Source organism: Aspergillus novofumigatus (genome assembly GCF_002847465.1).
Source record: "Aspergillus novofumigatus IBT 16806 chromosome Unknown P174scaffold_6, whole genome shotgun sequence".
In the NCBI taxonomy this organism is placed as follows: domain Eukaryota; kingdom Fungi; phylum Ascomycota; class Eurotiomycetes; order Eurotiales; family Aspergillaceae; genus Aspergillus; species Aspergillus novofumigatus.
In genome coordinates, this window is record NW_020194279.1 from 476,366 (window position 1) to 502,319 (window position 25,954).

Below are 25,954 nucleotides of genomic sequence, written 5' to 3' on the forward strand. Positions count from 1 at the left end.
GCAGAAAAGGGCCGCCAGACAGCCTTTTGCTTGCGTCTACCTCTCGCCGCTCGATTTTGATCAATCAGCCATCGACTTTTAGATCAAGCAGATAATGGACACTTGCCGAGTGTGAGACTACGTTGCCTTTAAATGTCTACTTCTATTTTCAGCGCACTCATATCCGCAGAAAGGAAAACAGTCATCATGAGGCACCCATCGGTCATGACGACCAGGGCCGGGCATCGATCCTGCCCTACTCGCAGGTAAAGGCACTCTATGATACAAGTGCTGTATTATTTCATAAACTAATATATGTAGACGACCCGGTTTTATCCCGGCGATCTGATCCATGTTTCAGTTAGGCGCCCCGATGGCGCGATCGAAATCCATGGGCCGTACCTGGTCGAAATGGTGATTGCGGGCAAGTACACGCTATGCATGGATGATGGAACAGTGGTCTCTGTAGACGGGAAGACAGTATTCGAGGAATCGGACCTAGTGGAAGCGGTATAAGTGTTCTCATTCTGGGCACTAAAGTTCATGGGGGCTGTCGAGTTATATGTATCCAACGGCCGAGTATCCCCTTGCGATCCATACAGATTCACTTCATACATGTGTACGGATGGTGACCGTAAACATTGCCGCTTTTTCTTCACATTGACGCAAATTTTGGGGAACGGCTTTTGTTGATTTTGTTGAGTCTAGCCCCTGACTTCCTCCCCTCGTAGTCTGCTCCAGGATACTGCTAAGCTTGGGCAGAAGGAGTGAGTCGAACGAGGTCGGAGTATTTGTGACGATAATCCTGATTATATCGTCGCAGCATCCTGATGTGCGCAGATGTTCCGGTACTGCCATAGCAAATGCCATCTCTGTTGTTCCGGTAAAGTGTAGAGCCGGGTCCGCAGGGGAAACAGCGTCAAAACAAGTTCCCCCCTCCTCGCCGGACAGATACTGGATCTGCCATGAGGGAGTGAAGTTCAGGACTGTCACGTATAGTGTGACAGTTTGGCTTAGATTCTTGACCGTTAGGGTTAGCTCCTCTTGATCAACGACGTCGACTACACCTTCCATGTTATATTTGGCGTTTTGTTCATTGCGCATGCTGATATCAAACAGTGACTGGAAGTCACTATCGTGACTGGGTGGCTCAATTGCTTTGTAGTATGAGAATGTTGCGATATGATCAACTGCTTTAATCAAAGGGTCCCATTGCTGGATAGGGGGCAGAGGAAGGGCTTTTTGATCGACATCGAGGAGCTCATACCCTCTGTTCATGCCAAATTGTATATAAAGCCCGCACCGGTCGGCACTCGTGCGAGGGCTGTCTGAGACACAAATAGAGGGCAGCTGCTGTAGAGCAGTGACAAGCTCAGAGGGCCTGCTGATGGAACGCATCAGGCCAACCAGAGTCGAAGCCTGCCGCGAGACCAATTGGGCCTTCCAATGGCTGGCCGTTGCGGTTGACACGGAGATATCAAGCAATTCGACGATTGAAGTGATCAGGCCAACAAACATGACCCTAGCCCTGAGTGTCTCGTCTTGCACAGAGCCATTCACGTTCTCACCAGTCCAGAAAGGAGATAGGATATATTCGTCACCCAAATTGACCCCGTGTGCGTGTCCCGCCTCCAAGACAAGCTGTTGATTGCTGTACGTGGCCGAGATGCTTGTAACATGGCCCCCATGTAGGACTTCACCGAAAAAGAAAGCGCCATTGCTTCCATACAGCATCGGGGTTTGTTTTGCCATCCTTTGATGGACCATGCTCACGAGGGCATTATATATAGTCTGCACGGAGACTTGAGATGCTCGGGCCAAAAGAGAAGTGAGGATATCATGCAAGTGATAGGACAACACGCCATGCGATAGTCCGTTCAAGGTAACCTCCCCGGCTACTTCATGAGGGCCACAGGCAGTGATGACGAGGTATCCTTCAGGGTTCACCAACCAATTGGGCAACGGTCGTGCATCTCGCAGGCCGTAATGCTGGCGGTTTTCCCCAGAACCATTGATCTCTGGATCATCTGGGATATCAACCGCAGATTCATGCTCCATGCTTCGAATGCTACCACCAGCATGCTCGTGTTGACGGTATACATCACCTGAAAAACAGCAGTCAAGTGTCAACGTCACGACAAGGCCGCGGTCGGTCATTCGCTTCAATGTATTTGCCAACGCCAGGCCTCGCAGTTCATCGCACGCAGTTGCAGAGTCATTGAGAAAAAGCAGGCCCACGTCGCCGCCACTTTTCTTTCCGTACTTTAGTCGAGGCGGCCGTGGAAACCGAGTTCCATGCCCGGAGAAGTGAATGTACACGAAATTCCCGGGCACAGCGACGGCTAGGATCTGGTCCACACAGCGTCTGAGATTCGATAGCGTCGGCCATAGATCGCGTTCCTCTTGCAGTGGTGAGCTTCCTGGGTCTGTGGCCGGAGTCGCTGTAAGCGCTGTCACCTTGACTGGGCTTGAGTTGGCTTCGAGATACGCCTTCATCAAGTTGACATCGTTTACGCAGCCCCTCAATGGCTTCGTGGCGTACCCGTTGATGCCGATCAGAATTGCCCAGCGATCAGGCATTGCGCACAGATTCAGAGTCCTTTGTGTAGTGCTAATTCCAGCGGCTGTACTAGGTAGCTGCAAGCGTTAGCAAGTGAGCGTTGGTTAGCGGCTTTCTGGCCACCCTCAGCCTCGCTGTCCGGGCGCCGAGGGGAGAGGCTGAGGGGGCTTTGTGTTCGCATCCCATTGGACACGGCCCCAACAGATGCAAAGCAACGAGGCTGGGGTAAAGCTATCTTTGATACTGGCCTATAAGGCAAATGCCTTTTAGACTAGGCAGCTACCTCCGAAACGATGTTGAGAGACGAAAAGGGAATCTCGCGAGGTGTTTAAGCGCCCGTCTTTCTCCACAGCCGTTCTCCTCCCTCCAACAAACGGTGACGCCCTCCAAAACTGCCTGCCTCAGAGAGCCTGTCCTCAAATCTATTAACACCGTATGGCTTCCCCTGGTATCGACCCTGAGGTTGCCAGTCTACTTGAATCCGCCAGTGACGATGAACTCCTTGCTTTTGCCGAACTACACGAGGATGGTGAGGATGAGACAACCATTAAGCTTTCAGTATTTGCTTTGTTCCATGCCTTCAAAAGGTCGGGCAACAGCGAATACCTCGTTCGTGCCCGTGCTCGCTCGGAACAGCTATTAGCTATGACGGCCGACGACAGTCCGTTTTGGGATAGACGCAACCAGATCCTGTCCGCGATGACGGCGGGGCTAAGTGAACTGGAAGAAGAACAAAACCAGGTAGCTGACCTGGCCGTCTCCATGGGTCTGGATGTCGACGTTGTCGCGAATGAGCCTGTACCGAAGCAGCTGGATCTTCTCATCGAGCATGCTAAAGCCCAGGCAGAAGCTGCACCTCAAGGAGATGCGAACCGCCGTGACTTGGTGATGCAATACTATATGCTTCTCGAGAGCCGCTATAACGGGACTCGGACGCTGTCTGACCTGGAACAACTCATCCAACTTGGAGAAGAGCTGCTTGAATTACCCTCGGATGATCCGACATGGCAGCACGCGTGGCTGATCCAGCTTACCAAATGGAATGGGGAACGATATTTCTTTCACGGGGAGCGACGGTCTGAAGATTTCCACCGTGCTGTGGATATGACAAACCGACTTATGGCATCTGCTCCTTTAGAGTTCCGGCTTCAGGCCATGGATAGTGGCATCCAAGGTACCTACGAGGCATTGGCGGCCATCACCTTGGATGATCCTGATCGCAATACTTACTTGATATCTCTCGGAACGTATCTTCTTGCTCGATGTAATGAGACTGGGGCTGTAGCGGATGTGGACGAAGCCATCGAAGCCATGAGCCCGGCATTGGATGACATGGTAGCCGGACATACGGACCAACTAGAGTTCATTGACGTTTACACGAAGTGTCTTTACAAGCGATTTGCAATGACCCAGACCTTGGATAATCTGGATAGAGCCATAGAACTGGCTAAGGTGGCTTTGGATGGAACTCAATCCCCAGAGCTCTCCGGCCAGTTGAGTCTCTGCCTTGCCGAACGCTTTCGATGCACAAGAACAATTGGCGACTTTCATGAAGCTATTGACAATATCAGAGCAACTCTCAGACAGCCAAGAGACGAAGAGACCGAGCGGCTTAGCCAACTATTTACTTTTGGAGGTTCTTCGGGGTCTTCGTCTCAACACAGCGGGGGTTCAGATTTAGCAAGACAAGCCATCGACATTCTACAGCAAGCCTTCGAGAACTCGCCAACTGGGCACGCCCTGCAGCCATGGTTCCTGCTAGTACTTGGTCTTTGGTACGGCAGAAAACACCTGGACAGGGAGACAGACGATTTCACTCTTGCTCTTTCTACAGTAGAGGAGGCCTTAGCAATCTCTTCCTCTGATAACACCTGTCAAGCTGCATGTTTGAACAGTCTCGGTCAGCTACTGAGCGAGCGATTTGAGCACCTTGGATTACTGGATGACATCGACCAAGCAGTCCGATATGCCAAAAAGGCAAGCGAAAGCGCACCCCATGATCATGTTGAGAGACGACAGGCCGCTTGCAATATCGGAATCTGGACGAATCTGCGAGCTCGAGCGACGGAGTCGTATGAAGATGTTGACGCTGCTGTTGAAGCGCTGAAGGGCGCTGTCAGCTCCGTCTCTTTTACTGACCATGGCTACTACATCTGCTTGTTCTCCCTAATTTTGAGACTGGGCACGAGATATACTGCCCGCGGATCACTTCAAGACCTTCACGATTCAATAGACATACTCTCAAGAGCCTTAGAACACTTGCCTTCCGTTGATCAGTACCGCACTACTATACTTGGCGCCATCGGTGAGCTTCTGTGCAGACGATACGTAAGGATAGGCGCCGTGGAGGATCTTGACCGTGCAATGGAGTTGACTACCATGGCCATGCACGAGTACCCCACAGGTAGTGAGGAGCATACGAGCTGCCTCACCAATCTTTCATGGCAGCTTTCTCATCGCCCGGGCACTGGAAACGAGGACCACCTTGACCGTGCTATAGAGGCTGCACGAGCCGCATTCGACGCCACCCCTGATGGACACAGGTGGTTTTTTATGCGAGCCGGCATTCTTGCAGAAATGATTCACTCCCGCTGTGTAAGGGATCGAACGATTGACGACCTCGACGAGGCCGAAGTCTTTGCAAATGTGGCAGTGGCCACCGCGCCTTCAGATGGCAACGAGAAGGCCTGGAGACTTTACAGCCTTGCAAATATCCTTCGAACTCGGGCAGTTTTGTCGACCAAATGGGCGGATCTGGACAAGGCCATTGAAACGGCGAGAGAATCGGTGAGCATGTCGGGAGTGGATGACCACATCCGAGCTCTTTTTCTCAAGAACCTGGCAAACTTGCTTGCCGAGAGATATCCAGGGTGCATGTCGCCAGCCCACGAGGCGCATGCGGCTATTTTTGGCGTGGTGAAGGCTGGCTGGTATTGTAGTAAGAAAGCCGAGCCATCGACTCGCATTCATCTAGGCCTTACTGCATCTTTCTACATGGCAGCCAATGCTGAGTGGGTGTCCGCCAACACCGTCTTGGAGGAGGCCATCCAGCTTGTTCCTCTGCTGAGCCCCAGAATCTTTAGCAACACGGACAAGGAGCGTGGGCTGGGACAGTTCACCGGCGTGGCTTCCATTGCCGCCGCCGTGGCCTTAAATGCGGGCAAGAGCCCTGGTCAAGCACTGCAGGCGCTTGAGCTCGCTTCTGGAGTCATCACTGGGTTGCTCACGGAGATGCGGTCGAGCACTGACGAGCTCGAGAGGAAGCACCCACAACTAGCAGAAAGGTTCATACAGTTGCGAGACCAACTGGACTCAGACCCAACGGTGACAGCTCTATCATTAGACCTTCGTGATCAAAACAGGTCCTTGTCGAGTCTGAACACACGATATCAGCTGGACGAATCACTCAGCGACGTCATCCAGCAAATAAGGGAACTCGCTGGATTCGAGAGATTCCTGCTGCCACTGACTCCCGAGGACATGATGGCCACCGCGAGCCAGGGGCCGGTGGTGGTTCTCAGCGTCAGCGCCCACCGCTGCGATGCCTTCGTCATCAAAACTGACAGTATCGCTGCATTGAACCTGCCGGGTCTGAACATAGAGGATGCGCATCGCATGGCTGAAGCTTTGACGTCAAATACAACCTGCGTTCTTGAATGGCTATGGGCTGCCATTGTAGAGCCTGTCTTGAGCTATCTAGGGTACAATCAACCCCCGTCAGATGGGGACTGGCCTCACATATGGTGGATTCCTGGAGGATTCCTCGCCAGGTTTCCTATCCACGCAGCCGGCAACCATGCCAACGGCTCAAAGGAAACTGCCCTCGATAGAGTTGTCTCCTCGTACTCTACCTCCCTCAGGGCTCTGGCCTATGGCCAACGACACCAGATCCGACGCTGCAGTGACACCAAAGCCGAGTACGCACTTTTGGCCGCAATGCCTGAGACACCTGGTCAGTCGGCCCTCCCGTTCGCTTCGAAAGAGGTCGACATGCTCCGTGAGCTGTGTCCCTCGCTGCGTTTACAGCAGATCGAATTAGTCCAGCCCACCAAAGCCCAACTCCTGACCCATCTGAAGGGCTGCCAGATTTTTCATTTTGCCGGTCACGGGCTTTCCGACAATGGAGAGCCGTCCGAAAGCTGTCTCCTACTCGAGGACTGGGCCAACAATCGGCTCACTGTGGGGAGCCTCCGCGACCTCAAGCTACAAGAAAACGCACCATTTCTGGCCTACTTATCCGCGTGCTCAACGGGAGCGAATACCGCCAGAAGACTCCAGGATGAAGGAATCCATCTCATCAACTCGTGCCAGCTTGCAGGGTTTCGTCATGTTATTGGCACTCTCTGGGAAGTCTCTGACTTTCACTGCGTCGAGATTGCCAGAAGCTTCTACGAATTTATTCGCGATCAGGGTTTATTGGATGGTGCTGTAGCCCTTGGGCTGCACCTGGCCATGAGAAAACTACGGGACATGGACAGAGAAACCGTGACGAGCAGGTCGCTGGATGACTGTAATACTGAAGACGACTATGGAGGGTTGGACCCTGACTTATGTGCAGGTGGTGTCTCCAGCACATTTGCGGCTGTTAGCATAGTTAAAAGCGAGAGAGACGCAGTCCGCAGGAGACTTCGGAAGAGGGATATGGCTCTGTACTGGGTCCCGTACGTCCACTTTGGAGTATAGATTACTACCTGCAGTCAGATGTGTGGTTATGGTGAATTACTGGCATCCATTCTTTGTTTCTGCCTCAGCCTCCATGCTTAGCATTCCTCAGTGTTCATTGCCTCAGGCACCTAAGCTACCTGTTTAGGTTCAGCGCTTACCACCAAACATATAACCTCTTTTCCCCTAGTTCCGTTATACCTAGCTGGAAGGGTCGGTTAGTAGCTGCCCTCCATGTTGTGTACAAGGTCATTTTCAGAACCATAAGCTGCGGAGGGAGTTTCTTGTAATAAAATTTCATTGAATATGGTATGGTGTGCCATATAACGGGTGGACAAAAGTCTACTCGTGATGAACACAATATTATAGACCCGTGGACTAGACTGACACTACAAAACCAAGGAGCCGTGCTTTATGTATTAAGGAAATTTTTTATACTCTATGTGCTGATAGTGACCTCCTAGTCCAACCTTTTTTTACACAGCCATCGGGAGCTGCCTACGAAGTCCAGGGGTTTCTCGTTGTGTCGTAGGGCTTTTCGACAACAATGACGAGTTCTATGAGTATATCTTTAGCTCATAGCTCACCTTCATCCTCAGGGCTTTGGTCCAATTGCAGAATCAAGCATTTTCCCTGCAAACACTGCTAAACTTCGCATGAATGCCGCGTTCCCTTTGATTGGACTTCCATTCACTAATCCAGATATTTCCGGTCCCCTCCTATTGCTGGAGTTCAATCCTCTGAGGTATGAAGATCAATTTCGCAATCGATGCGCATTTCCATCTTTTCACCAACACAGCCTCATTCGTTCGACTGTGAATAACAGCTGTCATGTTGCTGCGGTTCCTCTCACTGGCAGTTGTTTGTTTAAGCAGGGTCACTGCCTCCCTTCCAGACTATCAACCCTCACAAATCTCAGATACCCCACATTCTCGCCATCTTTACAGACTCGACGTTTCCTGCTCCCAATGTGCGTCCTCAGATGCCCGATGCTTTGCAAAACCCCCATTCGAGATCACATGTAGTAAGTTACCGTATATCAACATACTAATAGAATAAACCCATACTGACGGCATAGACACTGGAGTTCTTCACCGACAATGGCACGCTATACGCCAACCACGAGCCCATCTTCCCTTCCATCCTTCCCCAGCAGTTTCCGGCAATCAAGTACTGGCCCTCCGGCGAAGCAGTCCGTGGTTATCGCGTATGGGGTCGATGTACGCCCGCTTCCGTCGTACCCGGGTGAAGTACTCGGCAACACGCTCCTACTCAAATTGCGACTGTTCGACCTGCACGGCCGACCAATCACACCTGACTTGATCGCGGTAGGGTTCACAAGGCAGAACGGCAGCCTACGCATCATCAAGGTTGAGCGAAGTCCGTTCTACCGCCATGGATATGCAAACGGCGCCTGGCAGCTATTCCAGACGCATGTCAGGCCCCGCTTGGATGCGTTAACTGGTACGAAGGATTCTGTCTCTTGGATTTGTCCTTCTCGCGGAGATGAATACTGCAAGTCCCGGACCTACCACTACCACAATACCATACCGTGGAACAAGTGGGACCGCGACCTCATGGGACTTGTTCAGCCGGTGATTCTGCCTACACTGCTTGGGGGTTGCGGCGGGGTTGTTCGCCTGTCTAGTTGGCTTTGTGGCGGGCAGGGTTATGATCGCATTGTATAAGTCTCGGTATAGGCAGCGGGAGGTCCCAGCGATCGCTATTGAGTCTGTGGAGGAGCAGGGTTCCATCTCGGAGGAGAGTTTAGAACGTTGCTTCTCCATGGTTGAGTGTATGACATAAGTATCGCATAGCCTTGGCATATCTTTCCGTCAAAGGTTCCGAATTGTACATATATATAGAGGATAGGTGTAGAATCTCCACAGCCTTGCCAGAGATCATAGAGCGGGTGAAGTCCGCAATAACTAGTATTGCTTGCAGGTGATGGCTTTCAATAAGTGGATGTAGCTGTGATGGCAGTTTAGAGCCCATCAGGAGAGCAGCATCAGTCCGAACCAGGTGGCTCTTTGTCGCCTGTGGCTAAGTCCGTAGCTTGAGCTGTGGGAGGAGGGCTTATAGGCAATGTCTACACTTCCTTAGCCATGCGACCCACCTGGAAGATACGGAGTACTCCTCGGATATTTTTCGTATTACGATTAGGCTATAATCATGTAAGGTGGTTTCCGACCGCTTCTGTTTCTCGTGATGGCGACAAGCTTCGCGAATACTATCATCTGCCCTAGGGTCACTGATGAAGGTGATGGATGGGGAAAAAGGCTACATTTAGAGGGCCATTCAATTATGCAAAAGGACTCTGATGCTCGAAGCTTCCGTTGGATGAGCCAGAGCCACAACGTCATAAATGTTACCTCGTCGGCGTATACAGTGCCTGGGGCCGACGTTGACCCCGATGGTTGTTCATCCAAAAAACATTGGAGAGGAAAACGTCGCGTACTTTGGAATAGATTGTCTTAGAGAACGGTTTCCAAGCTGGCGGTAAGGTGCTTCTAAATCTAGGCGACAAGGGCTTGGCATATGACAGGGCCAAACGACATCTACTGGGAAGCTTCGTAAAGCCGATTAATATATGACGTAGTATCTGGCCTGTACCAGAAATTAACACTCATGTGGGCTGTCAGGCGTGCGCATTTCGTTGTAAATTTCATGCATAGCTGGGATACCCTCAAACCCAGGAGGTGCAATAGTTTCCTACTCGTCAAAGTTTACACTCCCTCTTATGGAGGTCTTCATCATCAACATTTTTCACCCCAGTTAATCCCCTAGTCAGCCGCCAGGTCGATCAGCGCTGTGAGCAATATCTAAGCTACCCTGCTCGTGTAAGAAACGAGAGCTCGAGTGCCCCTACCCTGAACTTGCTGCTCTACCAAAGATATCTGCAGCCGTCGTTGTCTTGTCGTCTTCCATCCCCGTTTCTCGCCAGGAAGTCTCCAGGATCAAGCACCAATTCCCCAGCCGTTCATCCTTTGCGACCTGGAGTCGATGACCAGTTCTTGACGGAAGCTTTCCGCACGCTATGCAATGGATTCGTTGGGCTATCATGCGTGGCAAATGGTTATACCTCAGAGAGCGCTATAGCACGGCCTTCTTCTCTACCGCGGCCTGGCTGTGGCTGCACTGTATTGTCGGACTTGGGAGATATTCTCCTCCTTAAATTACATCGACACAAACTCTCTAGGGTCATGATCGGGCATTTACGCCTTGCAACGGAGCCTTGAAAATGATATCGATAGCGTGAAGACATATGCAATGCGCGTTGAAAATCGCGGTAGTTCTTCTGATGTGTCCAAGAGTCGACGGATTTATAATACCAGTGTGCCACTATTGAAGTGACGGCAATCAGCTTGGCTGGCCGATTGGTGTCGCTGTTAGTCTTCCGGATTTTGCCGCTGACTATGCAGGCCGAAGCTGTCGTACTTCTGGATAACCTGTATCAGTCGGTTTTGATCAATTGGTTTCGAGAGATAGTCATCCATATCTGCATCGAGACATTTTTCACGATCACCAAACATAGCATGAGCAGTCAGTGCCACGATGGGAGTACGTGGCAAGCTGTTGTCTTTCTCATACTCCCGGATCTTCACGGTAGACTCAAATCCTCCCATGACAGGCATTTGAATATCCATAAGAACAACGTCGTACCGTTGCTTCTTGAATGCTTCCAAAGCTTCCTGGCCATTTTCCACCACAGTTACACTGTGATTGAACTTTCCTAGTATCTTCAGAGCCACTTTTCGATTAATCTCGTTATCTTCCGCGAGCAAGACAGTTAATGGACGGGTGAATCCGCTGGCTATGCGCGTTGGTCGATTGCCAAGGGCCGACAGAATACCGTTCCAGAGGTCAATTGAACGACAAGGAGTTGTCACACATGATGCTATACCTAAATCCAGGGCAGACTTAAGGACAATTGATACGCTTGGGCGAACCAAGACAAGTGGGATGAATGGGAAAGTGCCAAGAGCGTTCAAAGTCATCGCGACCTCCAACGCATCAATCAGGACGGCATCATAAAACCCTGGCCCACGGAGCTCAGCTGAAGTCTCTGCGAAATACCTCTCGTCGGTTACTACATCCGGTACGAAACCGAGGTCGGCCAGCATATGTTGGATAGGCTGATCTGTGTTGCTTCCTTTATCGATGTAAAGAATACGGCGACCCTTATGTGGAGTGTCCTGCTCCGAGGCAACGAACGATGCATCGACCAACTTCGAGATGAAAGTGAAGGAGAAAGTACTTCCAACATCAACCTCAGACGTGACAGCCATATCTCCGCCCATCAGATTGATGATTCTTTTTGAAATGGCAAGACCCAGCCCGGTGCCACCGAATCGCCTTGTTGTCGAGCCGTCCGCCTGCTGGAATTTCTCAAAAATGACACCTAGCTTATCGGCTGCAATACCGATACCCGTATCGGAAACTGATACTTCAAAAGCGTACTCATCAGCACTGCATATCTTCCCGACCGCCTTTCTAACTGCAACCCGAATCTCACCGTGCTCGGTGAATTTGATGGCGTTGCCGAGTAGATTGAGTATCACTTGGCGGAGACGGAAAGCATCCCCAACAATGAAATCCGGAACCCCTTCTTCCACTTCATATACCAATTTGATTATTTTCTCGCTTGCTTCGACAGCCAATGTCCGCAGTGCGCTAAAAACGGTATTTCCTATGCTAAATGGAACGTTTTCGATGACCATGTGATTCGCTTCGATCTTGGATATATCGAGGACGTCATCGATGATGCTTAAGAGACTATTCCCAAGAGTGTGTACGATGTTGAGAGTTTCGCGAATAGATGGCTGAAGATCATCCGCTTCGAGTGCGAGTTGAGTCAATCCAATTATTCCGTTCATAGGTGTGCGAATCTCATGGCTCATGTTGGCGAGAAACTCTGATTTGCTGCGATTTGCTAACTCTGCAGCCTCCTTAGCAGCTGTATTTCGTTGAATGCTGTCTCGTAGGTTCGAAACCATCTTGTTAATTTTCTGCTTCAACTCATCCATCTCGCCAGACGCGTTGACCGTAATTAATTGAGTGAAATCCCCGCTTGTAGCAGCTTCCGTGATCTCACCAAAGGCACGAACTTGTGATGTCAGATTTTCCGCCATGATGTTGACGTCTTCTGTGATTTCCTTCCATAGCCCACGTATTCCGTTCACGTTTGCTTGGCCTCCCATCTTCCCTTCAACCCCCACATCGCGAGCGACTCGCTTGAGTTCCTTCGCGAATTGATCCAAGCCATCAACCATGTCATTTATCGTTTCCTTCAACGTGAGAATCTCACCCTGGGCGTGTACTTCGATTTTAGTGCTTAGGTCGCCTCGCGCAATTGCTTGGGTAACGTTCGATATTGCTCGAACTTGCGAAGTCAAGTTATGTGCCATCGTATTGACATTGTCCGTAACGTCTCTCCATAGCCCTTCCACATTTTCGACACGTGCCTGGCCCCTAGGGTACCATCGGTTCCCACTTCGCGCGCTACCCGGCTCACTTCCGAAGCAAATCTGTTGAGTCGATCAACCATTCCGTTGATCGTGTCTTTAAGATCCAGTATCTCTCCCTGTACATCCGCCGTCACTTTCCTCGTGAGATCGCCTCTCGCAACGGCAGTGGTGACATCAGCGATCTCCCTAACTTGGGTAGTAAGGTTCATGGCCATGCCATTAACATTGTCTGTTAGGTGTTTCCACGTTCCTTCCACGCCGTGGACGACAGCTTGGCCGCCAAGAACACCATCCGTCCCTACCTCCTTTGCGATCTTAGTGACTTCCTGCGCGAATGTCCTCAACTGGTCAACCATCGAATTGATGATATTCTTTAGAAGTAGGATCTCGCCTTTGCACTCCGCTTGCACCTTCCGCGTAAGGTCTCCTGTTGCGACAGCTGTTGTAACAGTGGTTATATCCCTCACTTGAGCAGTCAAATTGTTGGCCATCGCATTCACGTTAATTGTTAATTCGTTCCAAATGCCCTCCACGCCGATGATCTTTGCCTGGCCGCCAAGGATACCTTCAGCGCCGACATCATGGGCCACCCGATTCACTTCAGTTGCGAACGCTCGAAGCTGCTCCACCATAGTATTGATTGTCTGCTGAAGCTGGAAAATCTCCCCTTTCGCCCGTCTCTCGATTTTCTGACTGAGATCTCCATGCGCAACAGCGGTCGTGACAGTGGCGATTTCGCGTACCTGAAGAGTCAAATTCGATGCCATGACGTTGACATTCTCGGTTATTTCCCTCCAGATGCCTTGGACGCCAGGGATTTGAGCCTGACCACCCAGAATACCTTCAGTTCCTACTTCTCTCGCGACCTTGGATACCTCGTTGCCAAAAAGCTGTAGCTGATCCATCATAGTATTTATCGTGTCCTTAAATAGACGGATGTCGGTGTTGGTCTCCGACTCCTGAATAGACGCTCTCTTTGAAAGATCTCCATTCGCGACGCAGGTAATAATTCTCCCTATCTGCCGCAGCTCCTCCTGAAACGCTGAATTCGTCCGGATGTGTTTCTGAAGTTCGCGTTGTAGTTGAGCAGATTCCTCTCTTAGGTTGGTAACTTCCTCTCTTAAGCCGCGCTGAAGCAGGGCTGCTTGAAATAACCTCATAAGAGTTTCCGTTGATATGACTGATTCGCCGTGATCTTCTCGAAGAACTCGATTCAAGAAAGAGATATCCTCATCAGTCACAGGCCCCGCTGGAAGGGCATTCTCCATGACGATGTTAAGAGAAACGCTGGAATTGAGTGAGTGTATCATTGTAGCAAAACAGAGGGGGGAATGGCTGGGATAACTGGTGATGGTGAAAACACCGCCCCAGAGTGGCAACAATGGTCCTTAGCCAGTCATATGCAGGAAAATTGGCTGGTCCCCAGCCACAATCTTGTGCCGTGTCAGCTAGCGGAAGAAATAAATAAGCAACTGTAGGCACGACGTGAGGGACGTCCCTCACTTTATGAGCATTTGCTTCCCGAAATCGTTAGCTTCCGCGCTCGATGCCTGTCTTGTATTGTAGGATAGAGGGCTATGAAGGCAGAAAAATAGTCTCATAATTATCCCGGCCCATGTGTTTGTTTTGGTCGTAAGTGCACCTGCCTGTGTGATCATCGGCATTGACAAGAATGGCCATCCACAACAACTTTGTAAGTCGCCATTACAATAAGAAAACAATAGTAACTTATCAACGCCCTCTTCCGGGAATTTTACAGTTGCATAGTACGGATATATCGAAAGTCTAGACCCCAGGTTGAATGCCGGATGGAGATTAGCGTCCTCGGAATAGCCCGATTAACCTGGGGTTAACCTATCAAATCAGACGTTGAAGCAGTCAAGAGTCAGATCTAATGGGAACAGCTTCAACACAGTCAGCAACCCCTTTCTCAAGTGAACCGCCAACTACCATAGACATGAAAATATTTGAAATATTGAGGGGTGGTACGGAAGTGCACCGACAGCTGCTCCCCCACAGAAAGCTAATTACATGATGGGAGTGATAACGCCACATAGCCGTGAATGGGCGGGTGCAACAAGCGGAATGGCACTAGCGTTGGATTAGCGGAGTCAAATCAGCAGCCCGTTTTCAGGAATTGTGCTTTGTGAGAGATGTTCTCCAGTCTCAACACAAAATATATGATATTGCCTTGCTTATCATCACTATTCCTTTGCGGCCATTGTAATAAATAAAAAATAAAAAAAAAAAAAAAAAAGGATTTCTGATAAACTACCTTAGCTGGTTTGGGGCTGATTCACTGTCTTGTGGAAGATATACATCAAGTAAATGAAAGTGCTGGTGGAAGAAAACTGCCAAGTTACCTAATCAAGCCGAAGACTATGGCGGGGGAGTCCAGACAGAAGCAACAGCATTCGTCCGAGCATCGCATTCCCATGGTTCGGGTATGGTACGAATATCTTTCGATAGAGCTGAAGACGAGGCACAACCACATAGGCGTCAAGAAATATTGTGGCTAACTGCCGAGGGATGATAGTTAGTGCCTTCTCATTAGTCTAACCACTGAAATAGACTTCCTTCTGCTCGGGGTTCACTTACATCCTCTATATAAAGATGACTCGAGTGTTGTTTTGGGGTGAGAAGCACTTGTTCAAGCCCTCAGACAGTTCCACGATGTTCCTCGATGCCTTAATCTCTTAAGAGATGTAAGCAAACGGTTCGATAATTGAGACTGGTGGTTTCAAAAGCACTCTCTGTATGCTACAACACAGCCACAGCATTCTGTGCCTTTCGCAGCGACGAATGCTTCCTTCCTTCATGTATATCGACTTATCAATTAGGCTTCTGCCTCGCACCTGGCAGTAGTTCCAACACGCTATCTTATCCTTCTTCACCTGCATCAAACCATCTTCTATTCGTAGCCCAAATTGCTCCACAGCTCGAGATATTACCTGCATATGACGACCGTCATGCTTCTTACCGAGCAATCCTGCTTTTCTGAAGCCTGCCTTGCAGCGCATACGATTACGCTACCGACCCAAGTCCACCGCCTTGTTTTTGTCCCCTTTGTTTGGCATCTCGTCCCGCCAATCAAAATCCAGGCACAGGCTTATCTCCATCTGCCCGTTCAAGGCATCCACTTACACTTGCCCATTCACTTCCATCCGCAGACTAGATCGAGTTTGACCTGGATCGACCGGTCGAGAGTTGACCAGACTTTCTTCCACTAGCTCGGCTGGGTTCCCGACAATTTCTTCAAGGATGGATGTTGTTGTGGTTGACCCCGGTGATTTTGTTAGTACAGTGGGGCCTTGAAAGGAAACAATCATTTTGATTCTGCCGCTATCTAGTGATTATCTAGTATTCTGTATGGCACCCTAATTACTGCCTGGTACCTTGCCTGTATGAATTCAATTATGCCCCTTAAGGAACCCCTCAGGGATTGCATCCCAGGCAGCTCAAATGACCCCTCGAAGAGCATCATAAGATAGTTGGTGATCCTCTGGATATATTCCTTGAATCCAGTCTTTCATCCAATTAGATACCTTCTCAATTGTATTGGGATCGGGGGAGTAAGCTGGGAGTAAGCTGGCCATGTAATTAGATAAATTCCACACTCATGAGGCTCATTAAGAGTTACTTAACTAGAGTGGCCAGGTGTACCATCATGCAAAAACTGAAGCCACACACCTTGCCGCTTAAGGATGTGAAGATAGCCATTAATTATAGGAACCACCCTTTCAGAGTATCATTCTGCATTAATCGTACCCTAATCCTTCTCCGAGAATAGACATGATCCTTTAGAAGAACCATAAAACATGGAGTGCGTAGATGACGAGCCGCGCAGCGGTCAACCGCCGGTAGTCATGACTGTATGGCCGCAACCACCAGGGCCAGCAGATCGCCAGCGGCGAATAGCAGAGACTCCCCACCAAAGCAAGGACATAAGTCAAGGTGGAGTCAGCGCTAGCCACAATGAAAGATTCGGCGGACAGGATAATCGCTGCAGCCCAGGCATGTACCCCAATGGACAACGGTGTTAGCCTTGAGATCGAGTCCGCAGGATTCGGTCGAAGAGATACTTCGCGCCGACATGTTCCGGCTATTCATGAACGCAATTATGAGGCCGTCCGCATCCAAACTACCTATCGCACATGACTGTGTCAAGTACTCTGCGCTGAATGCTATAGGAGGTCTGAGCTATTGCCTTCAGATACCCCAAAGGCTCTTGGGCCTCAAATGGAGCTCGATACTTAGCACGAACGTCTGTGTCTTCATGGCGGCGGGCTTTTTCCCATGGGAAGCTGTTAGCACATGCGAGCACAATGTGAACTTGGTTATGTAGTAGAACCGCGAACTAATTCATGAGCCGACCAACAGGTAAGAGATGCACATGCTGCTCAAGTATCACAGTAGTTCTTAAGTGCTATTTTGTGAAAGAAATATCGGTATGTATTTAATTGCAATAAAATCAGACTTACAGCACTTGAACCAGCCTGTGCAGGGTGTAGGAAACGAGTGCGACCCGTGAACAATAACCATTATGGTTATCACAGCCATCTTGCTCAAGTCTGCCAATCCAGCCGCAACATAACAGCAGAAAAGCCGGCTTTCGCTAGGGAAGCCTATGTGGTTTGAGCGCAGACAGAATGGGATCCAAAGGGTATCTTGTTCAACATCAATTCGTCAAGCGATAGTCTCGGAACTTGCAATGTTTGCCACGTGCCATAACTCCAGGAGGCACATCCCCCTGTAGAACACGTTAACTAACAATCTAGGTAATTTTCAGTATCCGAACCATACGAGTTCAAGATAAAGATGGCCTGGCAGTCAGTGCGCTGGCGCGTCTGACGTGTTCAGGCATTTGGTCCCATTCACAGTGTCTTGACCGCGGAAATTTGAATATACCGATGTCTTGCCCTACGGCTTGTCGGAGGTAATTATCTTTCAAGCTGCAAGTGGTTAGCGTAGTGTGTTTGACGCAAGTTTATGTGGAATTCCTTCACAGACAACTCACTTGTGGCTCATCAAGATTAGGGCCTGGATATTGACCAACGAAGGCTGCCCCTCTTCAGCCCCCCCAAAGCCTCCGCTTCCATGAAGAAATTCTGGCCACGGGATATTGCATTACCAGGAACGACATGTGTTTCAGGGTAATCCGCATGAATACTGTTATGGACAGGATGGCTTAAATAAGGGTACGTACAGAAAGACGTTCTTACACTTGTCACTGCTAGGATGCTATTCAAAAGGCCAGGGCTGCAGAACTTTGAAGCCAGGTCTCCTGCACTCATATAACTTAGGAACATCTCCTGGTTTTGACTGCTTGCATCAGAGGATGATCCCACGTGAAGTATAAGTATGCTAAAGTACAGGTCTATCTACTCTTTCATCTGCTGTAAGATGGACTGTAACTGCGGCCGTCTCAGCGGTTTAATCAAAAACGTATCGATACCAGAACCATAGGCTTCCTTCTGCGCTTCGGTACTGCCAAGTCCAGTCAGTGCAGCGATATAAGTCGGTGGAGGTGCTTCCCGTCCAGCTTGGGCCATTCGATCCTTATGCTCCTTCTCCAAGCGACGGATTTGACGTGCCGCCTCGAAGCCATTCATGACGGGCATTGAGATGTCTAGTCATCAGGTTAGCAACACCCTGGAAAAATATTGTGCAGATAAATAAAGAGGCGTACCGATGACCACAACCCGGAACCGGCCAGGATGGGCTTTGTATGTCTCCACCGCCTCTGCCCCATTTCGAGCCGTCAGGTAATCGTAGTTATCCTTCTTTGCGTAAGCACACAGGAGCTGAAGGTTGAGGTCATTGTCATCCACTAGCAGAACGGATAGCATAGAAGGCTCTGACACGCCATCTACCTCCTTGGGTGACACTGGATGGATGACCTCCTCAGGGCTTTGTGGTTTGCTTCTGGCATACGACACAGATCGACCACCCTCCTCTGGACTACCCATTGTATCAACCGTCGGCCGTTTGCTGATCCTCATTCGATCCTTAGGGGGTCGCTGGCGCCAATGTCCACGGGCAGGTGGGAGGACTCCGGCATCTCGACCCAATGAGTCGGCTCGTCAGGAGTGGGACGACCAGAATGCTCCTCTGCCTGCCGTCTGATACAAATATCCAACGCCCGGGCCAGTTTCCGCGGACCACAAGGTTGGCTGATGAACTCAAAGTAGAACGTCTCGTTTCTGTTCTTCGCGGCGACGAACATCCGGTGAGCTTCCTCAGGACACTGGCAAATGACTACAACGGGAGCGCAGCGGCCGTCCTTGGTGACAAGCCGCTGACTCAGACCGAACAAGTCTCTACCCTGCGGATCTTCAGAGTCGAGCTCTGTCTGGACGGCCAGGTAGAAATCATATTCCTGATGCTCACCCTGCACCGGGGATACGTTTGAAGCAGTGAGGCCAAACCAGTCGCGACATAAGCGCTCCAGAGACGAATATAAAGAGATGTCGCGTTGGGATTGGAGGAAGGCACCAAATCCTAGGAAACCGATCCTCTTATCTTGGGTGTGTCTCCGCAAAGACCGGAACATAGAGCTCGATGACGCGGTGCCCGACGCATCCGTGGAGAGTGTGAGTGGCGTGCATATCGAGAGCGTAGTACCCACCCCCTGCGTAGATTCAACTTCGATGGAACCACCGAGGAATCCAACGGCTTGTCTCACAATGCTTAAGCCAAGTCCGCTTCCAGGCGCAAGTGGGTCTTCTTGCGAGAACGCAGTAAACAAGCCGTCCTGGAGGTACTTTGATGAAATTCCTTTTCCGGTGTCCTTCACAGTCAAAGTAACCTCGCACTGGTTGTCCTGCTGCTCATGTCCGTCTTTAGTAGACTTGCTGTGACGCTGTACCGAGCTCAATCCAAGATAAATATACCCTGAAGGAGTGTACTTGAGCGCGTTTCCAAAAACATTCATTAGAATTCGTCGCCAGGCGCCGCCGTGTGTATGAAAGCTCCATTCTGTCCCGGGTTGGATGTCGAAGATAATGGTAACTTGACTTGAACGAGGGCCAACCGGCTCATGATCTTTTACTGGGTCAGCCCAGCGTGAAGACGAATCGGTCATGGCTGGTGGCGATGCCTGGGGATTGGTATAGAAACTATACCCAGCAAAGACACACTCCGCGACTTCCTCGAGCACTGCGTCTAGCTCAACATGCGTGGATGAGAAATTCTCACCTCGGCGTTTGCTTTGCAGCTGGGGCGAGTCGCCAGAGTTCGCTGATGAGGTCCTCTGGCTACTCCCTCGCTTCTTTCTGCGTAGAACTTTCTTCTTGTACTTGTCGATGAAGGTAAGATCCAGCAAGTTGTTGATGGTATCTAGCAGGGTGCGGCCGCACGACTCGATCGTGTGAACCATGCCGTGCTGGAGAGCATTCATAGCTGTATCGCTCAGGATATCTGCCGTGCCTAGGATTCCATGCAATGGATTGCGAAGCTCATGGGTGATGCTGCTGACAAGGTTCGTTTTGGCCCTCTCCGCCAATTCCACGTCGACTCGGCGAATCTCGGCCATGATACTATTCGCGAACGCAGAGATGTAGACCAACTCGTTATCAGGGGTAAAGACATGTTCCGGATTGTTGGTCCAGACGATCGTCCCGGCATACCACCGAGATTTGTCGGAGTCCCAGATAGGAAGCAGGAGGATATTTCTTGCCCCAGCGAAGATCTTGATCAAGCTGTCAGCATCCTGCTGGAAGATCGGTCTGCGGCGTCGCTTGCTCAATGTACGGTGCTTAGCGGTTGGGGTGTCAGGCTCGCCGTGATCCCCCGGGCTGTCACTGTCTTCTGAAACAGAGCCATCGGCGTTATAGGAGAAGATTTTCCCACGAGGATATCGTCGAATGAGTGAACTGAACAGGGGCTCTGGCACAGCAACAGCTTGGCCAGTGCTAGTAGCTTCATTGATGCTCGACACGCTCGAGTTGGAAAAGCCCAAACACTGAGATACAAGGGTACTTTCTGATTCGCCATCCGAGACGCTCCGCGTCGTCGACCCTGCTGAATCGGTACTGTCCTCGCTGGAGTTAGGATCGTTGGGTGTCGGACCGGAAACTTTGCGACTGTTATGTCTGACAAGATGCCCGAAACGCTCACTGTGGGCATCCAGAAACATGACCCCTTCTGCGCCAATGGATTCTCTAATGAGATTGGCCGCGCGAGAGAAGACGAGCTTGACACTGTTGGCGAGGGTATTGTCGTGTAAATTCTCCCCTGCGACCACGTTTCGGACAGCCTCGGTGTCTTTATCGCCTCCCTGAACCTTGTTACTCCCCTTGGGCTCCGAGTCTTTTTGATCGTTGGTAGACCGCTCACAGAACGCGAGGCCTTTGTCGACTTTCTGCTCTGCAGACCGCTGTAGATGCTGCTGCTGAATGTTCAACTGGCCCTCTTCGGCTTCCCCTGTCTGCTCTGACGCGGAATACTGTGCGTTTGCCTCGTGCCATGAATCACGAAGGGTAGCTCGGCCTTCGACGAAGCTGCCCAATCCTACAATCATCCGCTCAGCCTGACGGTTTCTTGAGGCGGCGTGCCCCTGGGCCAAGTGTACCATCACAGTTGCAGCTATATCCTTCATAAACTTCAACTCATTCCGGTCGAGGCTCGTCGTCCGCGGCTCTCTGTCGAGCACACAGTAAGCCCCTATGGTCAAGCCACGCGGGCTGATAATTGGCACCGCCGCAAAGAAGCGCATGTCAGCCAAGGGTTCAATCAAGTCCTTGGCGCTGACTTGCTCGTTCTCGCGTGCATCCAGGACCACGCAGGCGTCTTGCCCTAGAAATTCATCTTGTTCCGCGGTTTCCCCAGATTGTAGGCGCTCGACGTGGTGGCAGATGCCCTTTTCCTTAGGGAAAAGACAGCACCCCAATAGCAGGCGTTCTTTGACATCTTGGAATCCGCCACCGAGTAGATCCAGCGACGGCGTCGCCTCTGCGATAACGTGCTGGTGGGTGCGATCAAACAAAGAGATCAAGGCTCGCTCGGTCCCTAAACGGATGGCGCCGAGTTGCGCGAAAGAGGTCAGGGCCGAATCTCGCGACGCTTCCGGAACGAAGGAATCGTGACTGGCAGGGTCGAAAGGAGCGTAATGCGAAGTGGAGTGATGACAAGGGACATATCTAAAGGCTCAAATTAGCACCTTGTGCAAGCAATCGTGTCGGGTCTCGTGCTTGTAGAATTCTCGTTCTTGGGCTAATCTATAGTGTGACTGGGGCGCGACAACCCTAGCTATATCCATGATGGACACTTATAGACATCACAGGTAAAGATCAAATAGGAAAGGGCGCAGGCTAGCTAATAAAGCGCTCTGATTTGTACGCGGCTCTTTCTGTAGATCAGGAACAAACGCCTATGACATCACTGTAAGCCACATATAGATCCGCATTGACCAATCAAAGTCGACTTGCTGTCAGTGGCTTTCGTGACATCATACCTGATATTACGTAGCAGTATCAACATAAGTTAGTATGAGAAACAGCTAAGGCGTCTCAGAAATATCGTAGACCAACTTCTCCCCTCTGACCTTGTCGACCTTGTCGACCTTGTCGGTCCTGAGCGGCTCCAGTCCCTCAAGGACCCCCATCAACCCCCCTGGACCGCACATTGGGACGATGCACTTAGATCTTGCCGTCTGCCAGCAACTTCTTTGCCCTCGTGCAAAAATCCTGAGAATTCCTTGTCCTCTGGTTTCGCTTGTCTTTCTTGGAGGAAGGAATGACACACGAAACACTGTGTGGTTCCGCCATCAGCGCATAGCCACAGTCTTTCCTCAATGGTACTTCTGATGAAATATCATCATAGAGCTTGGAATGCGGGCTGTCACGCACAGCGTTAGCAAGGCTCTTTCGGGCAAAATGTAGAACAAAGTTCCTTAAGTGTCTGAACTTGTGGGGCAGTTAAATGATAGACATCCGGGATAGACTGTAAAAAAATCAACGACGTTGAAGTCTTTCTCAAGCCTAGAGAAGTATTTCTTTGCTGATAGATTACATAAGTCTTTCGCATCGTACTTTTCGGCTACTGCAAAGACTCTTGCATGAAGTTGCAGCGCAGGTCTATCTGAGTACGCGCTATCGTTCTCGTTCTCTTTGGATATCCCCGTATAATCTCCAGTGTATAAGTATCAAAAAATTTGTTGATATTATGCCTCAAGTCATCCATCATCTCATGCATACATCCCTGATCGTGCTTCCTGCTATGATTTAGAGTGTTTACAAGTTTATTCTAGTCAAATTACTTGCCTTGAAATCCCCGGTACAGGCAGCGTGTATGACTGGTGACTGTGAGTAGACAACTGCTTTATGTACTAGGAACCTGGTCCTGTTATAAATGATGTTAAGGTTGGAAAGCTCCATTAGTTCTCAGATTCTGGGCTTATCAGGTGCAGCTATATGATTACCGAAGTTATATCCAACTTACTTTGTAAGGGCATCCAAGGCCCTTCAGCGCATGTTGAAGGTGGTCTCGGCTGCACAGTATGCGGGGACATATCGAGGCTCTTGGAATTGGTGTGACGCTATGGAAGTGAGTCTGGGTGAATTTAACTATACTAAAGAAGTGGGCCGGTTTGGGGGGCAGGCGCCGTCTAAATAGATTAGGCAGTAGCTAAAATTACAGAGTAGAGCACCGCAGTGGTTCCCACCAAGCTCCCCAGCATCAGAGAGATCCACTCTTCGTGGATCGGCCCTTTGCAGCTAAAAATAACAGCAGTAAATAGCGTGATCATTCGTGAACTTCACTGCCATGGCGGCATGAAGGGTGTTAATATAGTGTTGAAGCTACTGTTTGAGACTAGCACATTCTAGCAGGCTTGTGACTTACCATGTATGTGAAATCACATGACTTGTGAAAATACCCCTGGGCCCTGGCTTCCAAGCATACATGCAGCTATCTGATGTATTTCCCCACATGCCCTGAAGTTACAACTCCATGGCGGATCATATTATACCACCTGGGACTATTGTGAGTCATATGCCCCCACCAATTCAGGCTCAAAAAAGCCAAAGAGCAGACGTGTACTTGAACTGAGCTCTAGAAATCTGTCAATTCGTTAAGTCCGAAGGCTCTCAGCCAGATTTTCTAATATTTAACAAATCAATTCAGATAATGCAGAAGCTCTTAGTATCAAAGAATGGGATTAACCCGTGAATGTCATAGAACGGTGTAGCTTAGTAGGAGATCCTGGCTCCTTAGAACTCAATGGCTGATTTGAGGCTCATGCAGAGTCATGATCCAGACGAGGTCTGAAGATTGCAAGGAATGAGGGACAAAAGTTCAAAAGTTGTCCACTCGATGGAGCTTCGATCCACAACAATAACTAGAGCTTAGGTGCTATAGCGAAGAAGCCTGCTACAGACCTTGTGATTTTTGCAATATCGTCAGTTCTAATGTCGCAGTGAACTGTGAAGCGTACGACGGAAAATTTTAGAGTGGTGGCAGGAGCAAATAAAGGCGCAGCTAGAATACCATCAGAGGAGAGATGTCGATGAAGGCGAGCCATCTCCTCTTCGTCTTTGGCACGAAGGCTAATGATAGGAGAAGGAAAAGCAGTTTGGATTTAATGACATCAGCCACCTTGGACACTTCAGTCCGCAATAGGTGAGAAGCGTCCAATAGCTTCCGCCGACGGTCGTTAGCAGCCTTGACAACTTCCCATATTGCACAAATCCAAACAATATCATTCCGCATGAGTCCGGAGCTGAAGATGTAGGTAAAAGAATTTTCTTTGACATGGAGGGCGTTAGAGGTAAATATTATTCCGGCGCGAATGGCATAGGCCTTGGCCAGGCTAGCAGTCGCAAAGACGACACGATCTTGGAGGCCCATCATATGAGCATATCCCTTGCTTCCCGAAACACCAAAAGAGTGTGATTCGTCAACGACAAGAACGCAGGAATACTGTTTCTTAATACGAACAATCTGCTCAAGCGGGGCTAAGGCCCCGCTAATACTGTAAACTGACTCAACCATGGTGACGCCTGGACCATGCATCCGAATATTGGCCTCAAGTTGAGCGAAATTCTTATGCTTGTTGGAATGGACATTGACGTGCCGCGCGGCAAGACCGTCGTAAAATGACATATGAAGAAATTGATCAACGTAGGCGTTAACGCCCGGCCTGCAGATGGCATGCATAAGGCCAACGTTGGCAGCGTAGCCGGACTGAGCAAGATAGCATTCCTTTCCGAACCAATCACCCATGTCCTTTTCGAGGCAAGAGTGAGGGTCTCCATCTGACAGAAAAAAAGAAGATTTCGCTACTCCTCTGCCAACGGAGCTTTCCAGGTCGTCTACCTGGCGCTGTATGACGTCCTTGTGGTTGATGAGGTTGAGATAGTCGTTGTCGCAGAGGAATATGGAATGTTGCATATTCAGAGTAGCGATGTAATCCCTGATGACACCACCCTTCTCCTAGGTGCGAGTCTCGAAGTATATATCGATTCGTTCCCTCAGGCCATCCATGGATGATGCGTGTTAATTTTTCAAGATAATAGTAAATTCTTCAGCAAGGATAGGTACATAGAATCGATAGTTTTATTGTTCGGCGACACAACTGTTGGCGAGACAGACTGGTCTGCTTTTGAGAATTTAAGGTTATTTATAGGTCTGGAGTACGTCCGCGCATTTCGAAGAGGCAACGGCGGTAGTGGTTAGGATTGGATCGCAGCTAGGGAACACCTCACGGGATTTAATGAGCAGCAGGAACTGACCAATAAAATATCTCTCCACCAGCCTAAAGTGCAGCATGGACCCCCTCTAGTTGCCGTATACAAGCTTCTTTCAGTAGCCATGGTTGTGACCACATGATCAGACCACCAGAGGGTTTACAAAATATGGTAGGTACTAATCCACTGTTAGGAAGATATCCTAATATATCTTACAGGCTTCCACACCAAAATCTGTTCATACTAATGAGATGTTGGGACTACTAGCTCTAGCTCTTAGGAACTGCAATGCTATGAGTAGCATATCTATTAAAAGGATCCATTATAATCTATGTGGTAAATCTAGTGAGCCTCATCTCCACCGTGTTTCTTATTTTAATATACATCTAATGCAGCCAAGATTAGTTCTAAAACTGTGTTAGTTTGTGAGAGGGTTACCTCTTAGATAATAGTGGAATACACCCTAGTTGCAAAAGCAGTATTTGAATTCTGTAAGATTAATTATATGTGTTATCTCATCCATGGTCTTCATTGCATGGCTTTGAAGGGTATAACAATCGGACCAGTGTCTCATTTACATAAGGAATGCCTAGAGTGGG

The 25,954-nt window shown here is 49.7% G+C and overlaps 8 protein-coding genes across 8 annotated transcripts; 3 read left to right on the plus strand and 5 right to left on the minus strand.

Moving 5' to 3' along the window:
• Positions 1-94: 94 nt before the first annotated feature.
• On the plus strand, positions 95-875 carry P174DRAFT_505558 (uncharacterized protein; the record flags this gene model as incomplete). The annotated part of the gene is made up of 3 exons (XM_024831268.1): positions 95-109; positions 153-245; positions 301-875. The coding sequence occupies 3 exons, from the start codon at positions 95-97 to the stop codon at positions 493-495; spliced, it is 303 nt and encodes a 100-aa protein (XP_024680091.1). The 3' UTR covers positions 496-875.
• Positions 589-2,559, minus strand: P174DRAFT_452798 (putative caspase; the record flags this gene model as incomplete). The annotated part of the gene is made up of 1 exon (XM_024829112.1): positions 589-2,559. The coding sequence occupies one exon, from the start codon at positions 2,557-2,559 to the stop codon at positions 589-591; it is 1,971 nt and encodes a 656-aa protein (XP_024680092.1).
• Positions 2,560-2,913: 354 nt separating this feature from the next.
• Positions 2,914-7,222, plus strand: P174DRAFT_491476 (CHAT domain-containing protein; the record flags this gene model as incomplete). The annotated part of the gene is made up of 2 exons (XM_024830827.1): positions 2,914-7,035; positions 7,129-7,222. Exons 1-2 carry the CDS (start codon positions 2,975-2,977, stop codon positions 7,220-7,222), a joined length of 4,155 nt encoding a protein of 1,384 aa, XP_024680093.1. The 5' UTR covers positions 2,914-2,974.
• Positions 7,223-8,032: 810 nt separating this feature from the next.
• Positions 8,033-9,715, plus strand: P174DRAFT_462044 (uncharacterized protein; the record flags this gene model as incomplete). The annotated part of the gene is made up of 7 exons (XM_024830085.1): positions 8,033-8,155; positions 8,184-8,225; positions 8,280-8,421; positions 8,453-8,821; positions 8,850-8,948; positions 9,492-9,559; positions 9,695-9,715. The coding sequence occupies 7 exons, from the start codon at positions 8,033-8,035 to the stop codon at positions 9,713-9,715; spliced, it is 864 nt and encodes a 287-aa protein (XP_024680094.1).
• Positions 9,716-9,900: 185 nt separating this feature from the next.
• On the minus strand, positions 9,901-13,937 carry P174DRAFT_513964 (DRK1 histidine kinase; the record flags this gene model as incomplete). The annotated part of the gene is made up of 4 exons (XM_024832037.1): positions 9,901-10,236; positions 10,617-12,666; positions 12,696-13,788; positions 13,825-13,937. The coding sequence occupies 4 exons, from the start codon at positions 13,935-13,937 to the stop codon at positions 10,067-10,069; spliced, it is 3,426 nt and encodes a 1,141-aa protein (XP_024680095.1). The 3' UTR covers positions 9,901-10,066.
• A 3,920-nt stretch (positions 13,938-17,857) lies between these two features.
• P174DRAFT_443480 (uncharacterized protein) lies at positions 17,858-21,943 on the minus strand. Its single transcript, XM_024827840.1, has 13 exons — positions 21,861-21,943; positions 21,757-21,809; positions 21,578-21,732; positions 21,452-21,535; positions 21,248-21,430; positions 21,205-21,226; positions 21,007-21,180; positions 20,924-20,979; positions 20,810-20,899; positions 20,634-20,782; positions 18,737-20,609; positions 18,359-18,689; positions 17,858-18,298 (listed from the first exon to the last, which is right to left on the minus strand). Exons 1-13 carry the CDS (start codon positions 21,926-21,928, stop codon positions 18,051-18,053), a joined length of 3,486 nt encoding a protein of 1,161 aa, XP_024680096.1. The 5' UTR covers positions 21,929-21,943; the 3' UTR covers positions 17,858-18,050.
• Positions 21,944-22,464: 521 nt separating this feature from the next.
• P174DRAFT_239581 (uncharacterized protein) lies at positions 22,465-22,870 on the minus strand. The gene has a single exon (XM_024821429.1). The coding sequence runs from the start codon at positions 22,693-22,695 to the stop codon at positions 22,522-22,524; it is 174 nt and encodes a 57-aa protein (XP_024680097.1). The 5' UTR covers positions 22,696-22,870; the 3' UTR covers positions 22,465-22,521.
• A 1,022-nt stretch (positions 22,871-23,892) lies between these two features.
• On the minus strand, positions 23,893-25,236 carry P174DRAFT_505563 (PLP-dependent transferase). The gene has a single exon (XM_024831269.1). It carries the CDS (start codon positions 25,057-25,059, stop codon positions 24,148-24,150), a length of 912 nt encoding a protein of 303 aa, XP_024680098.1. The 5' UTR covers positions 25,060-25,236; the 3' UTR covers positions 23,893-24,147.
• Positions 25,237-25,954: the final 718 nt, after the last annotated feature.